This window comes from Musca autumnalis, unplaced genomic scaffold (genome assembly GCF_047663935.1).
Source record: "Musca autumnalis isolate F117 unplaced genomic scaffold, ASM4766393v1 scaffold_5, whole genome shotgun sequence".
In the NCBI taxonomy this organism is placed as follows: Eukaryota; Metazoa; Arthropoda; class Insecta; order Diptera; family Muscidae; genus Musca; species Musca autumnalis.
Window position 1 is genome coordinate 78,188,392 of NW_027412088.1, and position 8,617 is coordinate 78,197,008.

General features: G+C 34.9%; 1 protein-coding gene across 1 annotated transcript in view; it reads left to right on the top strand.

The window, feature by feature from the left end:
- LOC141386665 (uncharacterized oxidoreductase SSP0419-like) overlaps positions 1 to 6,749 on the top strand; it is a 29,586-nt gene extending 22,837 nt beyond the window's left edge. The window contains exons 5-7 of the mRNA XM_073955581.1: positions 5,863 to 6,039; positions 6,118 to 6,482; positions 6,557 to 6,749. Coding sequence (XP_073811682.1) covers positions 5,863 to 6,039; positions 6,118 to 6,482; positions 6,557 to 6,680 — 666 coding nt within the window. The 3' untranslated portion in view covers positions 6,681 to 6,749. The remainder of the gene's footprint in view (positions 1 to 5,862; positions 6,040 to 6,117; positions 6,483 to 6,556) is intronic.
- Positions 6,750 to 8,617: the final 1,868 nt, after the last annotated feature.

Genomic DNA, 8,617 nt, shown 5'->3' on the forward strand with positions numbered 1-8,617 from the left:
CGTCACCCATAACTTCAGTGAAAAGTGCACATTTTCGCTGAAAATAAGAAAGATTTCAAAAAATTGGTAGTTTGCAAAATGTTTGCATTTTAAAAATATTTAAAAAATACATATGTACGTAATTCACACATCGCGAAGATTCAAATTAAGCCAACACTATACAAATCTTTTTACCGGTTTGTATATTATAGCAGAAACAAAAAGTATTTTGAGCAAATTTATAAAGTGTTTGTAAGAAAAAATATATTTTTTTCAAATTATTGTAATCACTTCCTAAATACATGCTGTCATCTTGCGGAACATATGAAAGACACTAAAATAAATTGTGGGTTCCTTTAAATGGGAAATAATTTTGAAGTATTTATCTTATAAACGTATTTTGAAGCAGCGCGATCTTATTTCATCGATGTCTATATTTTTATACCCTACACCACTATGTGGTAAGGGGTATTATGTGTTAGTGCATTTGTATGTAACATACAAAAGGAAGCGAGATAGACCCATAGTTCCTTCTAGGGATATACATAGAATCACTTTCTGAGTCGATTTATGCATGTCCGTCCGTCCGTCCGTTCGCAACATACAGGTCGAATTTGTTGACCGATTTCGCTGAAAATTGGGGAATACCATTTTTTTAGACGTCGGAAGATCAAGTTCGAAGATGGGCTATATCGGTCCAAGTTTTGGTATAGCCCCCATATAACGGTACCTCCCGATTTAAGGTATTTTAAGGATCTTAGCCGCATTTGTTGCCCAAACCAGCTGAAATTTTACATTTGACATTGCTCCACTAAAAATTGTCAAGATAGGTCCACGGTTCGGTATAGTCCCCATATAACGATACCTCCCGATTTAAGGTATTTTATGGATCTTAGCCACATTTTTTGCCCAAACTAGCTGAAATTTTACATTTGAGGTTCTCAATGGCCGCGAAATTGCTCCACTAAAAATTGTCAAGATAGGTCTACGGTTCGGTATAGTCCCCATATAAGGATACCTCCCGATTTAAGGTATTTTAGGGATCTTAGCCACATTTTTTGCTTGAACTAGCTGAAATTTTACATATGTGGTTCCCAGTGGCCACGAATTTTCGCCACTTAAAATTGTTAAGATAGGTTTTTTTTTTTGTAGCCCCCATATAACGGTGCCTCCCGATTTTAGGTATTTTAACGATTTTCCCCAAATATGGCTCCAATTTGCGTATTGGGATGTATACTAATTATTCCATTTTTACATATTTCGACTGGTGTAGGGTATTACATAGTCGGCCCCGCCCGACTTTGGTCTTTTCCTACTGGTTTATTTATTAAACCATTTTCCATTGTGTTATAGGATGGTCCATTATCGACATTCAAAGATTTGATCGATGTACTCTTATCGTGATTATCCCCGTCGAAATATTCACGAGTTAATTCCATTTTATGGAAAACTGATTTTTTCAAGTCACTGCAACCCAGCAAAATTTGAAGGAAGGGGTTCTATGCGATGACGTGATTTCATGGCATATTTTGCATTGATTTAAACGAAGTCGTGAAAGATCCTACTTTTTCATTAGCATTTGAAGCAATGCAAAGGAAGTCGTGAAAGATCCGATCTTTTCATTAGCATTTGAATCATTTGTACAGATCACAACAAACAAGTCGATTTGTACATCCCTACAAGTAGCAACATCAAAACAAAAGAGTATACATTTCCAAAATTTTTGTTATAAAATTACAAAATTACAAATTAAATGTAGGTTCATGAACTAGAAAATTCTGAAAGGAGTGCTGTTGGAGTCCATGTCGAAAGCTGAACTGGTGATAAGAAAATAATAGAAAAGCTTTTGTAAGATGAAACAAAATCAGTGGCTGAGTGTGGACGAAGTAAACACTGTTGCGGTGCAGCGGCGGTGATTAAATTGAAATTTTGGGTGTAAACTTTATGCTGATAAATTAGTTCTAGTTATTTCATGAATTAGTTTGAATTAATAAAGAGTTTGGTTTGTCATGAAAATCATAGCTTTGTTCCAGAACTAAAAAGTTTTTACAATTTTTACGACTTTTACACATTTTACCCGAAAACCCGTTCCCGTACACAAAAAAGTTGTAAAATGTTCACTTCTCTTTAAACAAAAATGGCGCTGAATGACGCTCTCTTTAAAAACTTTTTACTCGAAGAATTTGAGCGTGTAAAAAATAGTAACATGGATACCGGCGTCTGATTGGCTGGTACGCCGACTTTGACATTTGTTCCAGCTTTTTTGATGTTTTTTCCATTTTTGCGTTCCCGAACTTTTTGAAAAAACTTTTGTGTGACACCAATTTTTCTCTCTTTCGCTCTTTTACGAGTTTTACTATTAAAAAATACGGGAACAAAGCTCATATTTCAATACAGAATTTTCCAAACAAGACATGAAAATGTCATGCCAAAGGGTTGGTGAAAATGACATGTCAAATCATTGGTTAAAATGACATGCTTAGGATCCGACAATGAATGTCATCTTCAGATCCGAAAATGAATATCATCTTATGGTAGTCACGCCCATATAAAATTCATGAGTGAAAATGCTAAAAAGATGACATGCCAGATCACTTGCACCCGTGATTCAATAGCATCCTTGGCATCGAACATTTTGCTGGGAAACAACTCAACACGTGCTCGTACGTCAAACGGAAAAAACTGAGAACGTTTAAGCTAAACAAATAAGAACGGCGCACAGTGGTTCAGAATCGTTTTTTCCTGGTCAAAATTCTATAACTTGTGAACGGATAGAGATATATTCATAATTCTTTTTTTGTTAGATAGATAACACAATCAGCTTTCAGGCGAATTATAAGCAGTCAAGTTCGGTCCGGTAGTTGCAGAGAAATTCAAGGTCAAAGTTAAACTTTTGAGTTTTTAAACTATTTTTATACCCTCAGCCTTTAGGCTAAGGAGGGTATATACACTTTGATACGATGAAAATGTGCCTCATCGAAATAATGGTTTTAGACCCCAAGTATGTTTGGACGAAATGTGTTTCAGACAATTTGGAGTCGATCTAGCCATGTCCGTCCGTCTGTCTGTCTGTCTGTCTGTCCTGCTGGCTGGAGCGCACGATAACTCTCGAACGGATAAGCCGATTCGGTTCAAATTTTGGCTTTCGTAATATTTTGCCCAAACTTAGTTTAAGTTCGAAGATGAGCTACATCAGTCCACTCCTTCCGGTACCTCCCCCACAAAAGTACGAAAATGTTCGGAAAGTTTGTGCGCACGATAACTCTTGAAGGGAGTGACCGATTTGGTCCATACTTTGTACAGCGTAAACTTTCTACCAGAGTTATATGAAGTTTCAATAATGTCTCAATAGGTCCACTCCTTCGGGTACTTCCCACACAAAATTTCGGAAAAGTCCAGTTTAGGACCATCTCTCGAATCGCTTTGATTTTTGTTTTAGCAACTAGTATTCACTGCCCTCCATACGACTGTACAAGTTTCATCAGGGGCAAGTCCATACTTCCTGAGAAAATAGCCTGAAAGTTACAAAAAACCCCTATGACACCATGTGAGGTGGTTGGAGCGCAAGATAACTCTAGAACGGATCTGCCGATTCGGTCCAAAATTTGGCCTTAGTAATATTTTGTCCAAACATAGTTTAAGTTCGAAGATAAGCCATATCGATCTACTCCTTCAGGTACCTCCCCCACAAAAGTTCAAAAATGTTCGGAAAAATTGTTCGTACGGTAACTCTTGAAGGTAGTGTTCAATTGGTCCATACTTTACACATCCTAATATATCTACCAGATATAGATCAGGTTCAAATATGGACTATATTTGTCTACTCCATCCGGTACCCCCTACACAAAATTTCGGATAAGTTCACTTTAAGACCTGATATCGAATCACTTTGATTTTTGTTGAAGCAACTTGCATTCGCTGCCTCAATTACGATGGTAAAAGTTTTTTACCTGATACTTTTTTACTTGTTCATCAAAATATGAGTGTTTTTGTGGTTTTTATATCTTCCTATGTATTAAAGTTGGTAAAACACCAAAAAATAAACAAAATAATTACCAAAAAAACTAAAAAAAAATCGAAAAAATTTCGAAAATTTTTTTTTCAAAAATTTGTAAAAAAAAAATTTACAAAAAAATTTAAATTTTTTCAAAAACTAAAAAAAAATCTCCTTGGGTTTTAATAAAACTTATATAAATCGTATAAAAACTCATATACTCAAAAAAGTTGTAATTTGTGTCAAAAAAACTGTAATTCATATGGAAACAGCATAGAAAAACACAAATTTTTACCCATGTAATTGCAATAAATTGAAAAAAGTGTTAAACGGACGGAACGGGACGGGTACAAAAGTATATATGGGCTGGAAGAGGAGACTTTCGGGCATCTTTCTGTGAAAACAGAACTTTGTTCCATCTTGTTCCACTAAAGTTCTAGTCCACTAAATTTGGAATTTCATAAAATTTAGTACCCGAGGAAAAATAGAATAAAATAGATCATGTTGTGTAAACGCTACGGTAATTTACTAAAACGATTTCTTAAGGCAACAATCTTACCTACCTTACAAAAAAACAATGAACACAATATCTGTTATAGTTTCCGAGAAATAGCTTCGTCTTTCTCCAGAAATTTGCAAAAATGACGTATTTCCCTAAAATGGGGAAATGCTCGTCTTTAGGGGCACGCCACGCCCACACCTACCAATATTTGGGCCTAATTTTTTTGGTTTCCTTAGTTTCAATATGTTTACTATCGAATCTCATATAGAAATTTAATATCTTTGACAAAACCAAATTTTGATTTTTGGCCAGGAAAATCGATTCCTGAACCGTTGTGCGGCGTTAAGTTCGGCCCGGCCGAACTTGTTATACTCTCCACCACAAGTTGTTTTGAAGGGAAACTGAACAATTAGTTTGATTTCGTTTATGAAGAAGACAATGTGGCTGACTTTCAAAATACCGAAAATTGGGATGTTCCGATCTATGGGGGCTATATGAAGGTGTGACTATACCGACAAATTTAGAGATGAAAGTTAAATACCCCAATGAAGACTAAATACCAAATTCCAAATTTCAGCCATTTCGATGTATTATTGTGGCCATATTGTGGGAGGTACCGTTCTATGGGGGCTATGCCAACACATTTCATATGAAAAGATTAACACTCTAAATAAAGACTAAATACCAAATTTCAGCCATTTCGGAGGAATATTGAGGCCAAAACCTTCAAAATACCGCAAATTGGGAAGTACCGTTCTATGGGGGCTATATGAAGACGTGGGCCTATACAAAAATATCAAAATTTTCAATGGAAATGTAATGTGGCATCTGGTAACACTGTTTGTTTCCTATGCCGGAAACATTTCTAGTTCCGTTCGTAGTTAATGACATAATAGTGGAGGGTATCACATGGTCGGCGGTAATGTTTGGCTAAAATGGCTCTGTTTTTGCATTATAACGAGTCAAAATGTACTTACCCAGCAAAAATACTCATTACAAAACCCCCTACTAACTCATAACAAGAGCATGTCGCTCGAAATAGGTAGTTATTTCTTGGTCAATTAAATAAATAGTTAAATAAGTAGATACTAAAAGTCGTGACTAATGAGTATTTTTGCTGGGTATTTGTATCTATAGCAGGGATGCTCTTCTTCGCAAAGGCAGTATACTCAGATCCCACTGAGTTGTCTTTGCATTTGCTTTTTCCCTCACATACACTGTGCGTGAACAAAAACAAACAAAAAACATCATTTGGTTGTTGCTTATTTCACTCATACATTCACATATGCTTTCATTTTGATTGAATTTATATGGTTGTCGCTGATCTATAGTCATAGGAAGAACAAAGGTCTCAACTAACATTAATTTCTTCCACTTATTGTTTCAGGTTGATGTGTCCGATTACGAACAAATCATTGAACTGAGAGACAAAGTCACCACCGATTTGGGCGATACAACAATATTAGTTAATAATGCAGCAGTATTATTTTTTTCGAAAGCGGAAAACCCACCGCTGGAAGAAGTCAAACGTATGATTAATGTTAATATCAGTGCTGTATGTTATGTAAGTTTACACAACAATGGCAATTTCAAACTACATGTTCCAAATTAAAATTTGTTTTTTTACAAATCTTTGTTCTAGACCACTGCAACATTTCTACCAAAAATGAAAGAATTAAATCGTGGCCATATTGTGAATATATCATCAGCCTCGGCCCTCCTGTCTTTCCCATCAATGACTGTTTATTCAGCCACTAAAGCCGCTGTGCGACATTTAACCTGGATGTTACGTTCGCAATTGAGATTACTTGGACATAATGTTACAGTAACAACAGCAATGCCAACATTTTTGAATACAAACAAACATGTAGAAAAGCTAATTGATATCAGTGGTATTAAGGGAGCTTCAGGAAGTAGTGTTGCCCGGCGTATTGTTAAGGCAATGTTGGCGGGTGACTATGAAGTCGTCATACCCCGTTCCATAAAATATATGTATAAACTATTAGAGTAAGTTGTTGTTAATTGAAGATGGAACATCTGATTGAAAGAATTTTAATTATTGGATTTTTGTTTTCTTTCAGATTGCTCCCGACCTATATAAAAGAACATTTCCTGACCATTGTTGAGGGTAATAATTATAAAAGATACATAACTTCGACAAAAGTAAAAGAAATTTTGGAAGATGGCACAAATCAATGTAAATAGTAGTTAATTAGTTAGTTTAAGGAATCTTAATTAGTTATTGTTTTATATAAAGAAATAAATATTTTAATATATGTACGTAAAAATGTATGTTGGCTTGTTCCTTATGTACTCAAAACCCCGTTGAAGATATTTTAAGAGTGTATTACAGCATCTGCAGTAATGCAGTAATGCATAATTTAATTTTATTTGTTGTATTGACATATACGCTTTTCGTAATAACATATTAATAGTTTTAATATAATTTAAAATCAATATCAAGCCTTCCTGGACCAATTTGTTATCAAATCGCGATATTTCAGAGCATTTAATGCACCTTTGACAATATTGCAATTTTTTGTTTTTCTTTATAAACTGGAGAATTTTATGTTCGTATTTATTGTACCTATCGGACTAGAGAATATGTGGTCATTTGCAACGAATTTGCGAAAGTTACAGACTGTTTTTAGTGAACAACGGAAACGGAACAAAATTTTCAGAGCACTGGTAGCACAACGAGACTATTCTCACAACATATAAAGCCATTGAGCGTGTTTTGTTTTGGAATTCATCTTAAGCATCTAACGACCTGCTTAATTTTTCTATTTCGAAAATGGGTTAGTAATTATTGTAACAGCCGGACAATAAATTAACTAAATTGATGATCATCAAATAACTACAGCACGGGAAATATATGAGTGCGCCGAGCCGAACAAATACTAAAGTGATATTTTGTTCAGAAATATTTAATATATTTAATATTCAAATACGAAAGGGAATTTGAATTTGAGATATGGGAGACTTCTCTCAGGCTAAACCTATCGCGGGCACAAAAACTTCATTCAGTAATGCCACTGATGCTGGTGCAATAATTACAAAACCATTCTCAAAATCAAAAAATTGAGCACAATATGAAATAAAATTCGTTTTATTGTCATAACAAAACACCGACCAAAAAAGCCCTTCAAAAAATCTGCACTGGAAAAATTAAGAGGTTTCAAAGTTTTTCAGAATAAATTCCTAAATGAAATAACAAAACATATTTTAATAAATGTAATTTTTTATTTTGTTTTTTTTTTTTTTTTTTTTTTTTTTTTTTTTTGTAAGGTATAAAGGAATATGTGTATAGACAAATTAAAAAAAAGAACTAATAGTAATCATTCGATTCAAACTACCAAATAGAATTTAAAATGTTTGTAATTAATAGCAGTTTAAAACAATAAAATTTCAGTAAAATCGAAAGAGTCAATCATTGTTAAAAACTTATTTTTAATAATTATTCGCCAAAATTGCATCCAAGCCCACTGTGCAGATTTTCTTATACCCTCCACCATATGGAGGGTACAGTTATGGAGTTATGGAGGGTACAATTAAAATTGTCATTCCCTTTGTAACAAATCGAAATATTCATCGGAGACCCTATAAATATATATATCAGGTCTGTACGTCCGTCTGTTGAAATCAAGATACAGCTCGCTTCATAATTTAGTATAGAAGTTTCAGTTACTCCTAGGATGTTTGGCATTGCAAATGGGCTATATCGGTACACGTTTTGATATAGACCCCTAGAACGGTACCACCCGATTTTCCGTATTTTGAAGGTTTTAGCCTCATTATCACACCGAAATGTCTTAAATTTGGTACTTAGTCTTCGTTGGGGGTATAAAACTTTCCCCCGAAAATTTGTTCCACGCCTTCATATAGCCCCCATAGAACGGTCCCTCCCGATTTTCGGTATTTTGAAGGTTGTGGCCACTACAATCCACTGAAATGGCTAAAATTTGGTATTTGGTCTCATTTGGGGTATTAAACGTTCCGTATGAAATTAGGCGGTATATTTCCACGCCTTAGTATAGTCCTCGTGGAACGGCCCCTCCCTATTTCCGGTATTTTGAAGGTTGCGGCCTCAATATTCCACCGAAATGGCTGACATTTGGTATTTGGTCTTTGTCGGTATAGGT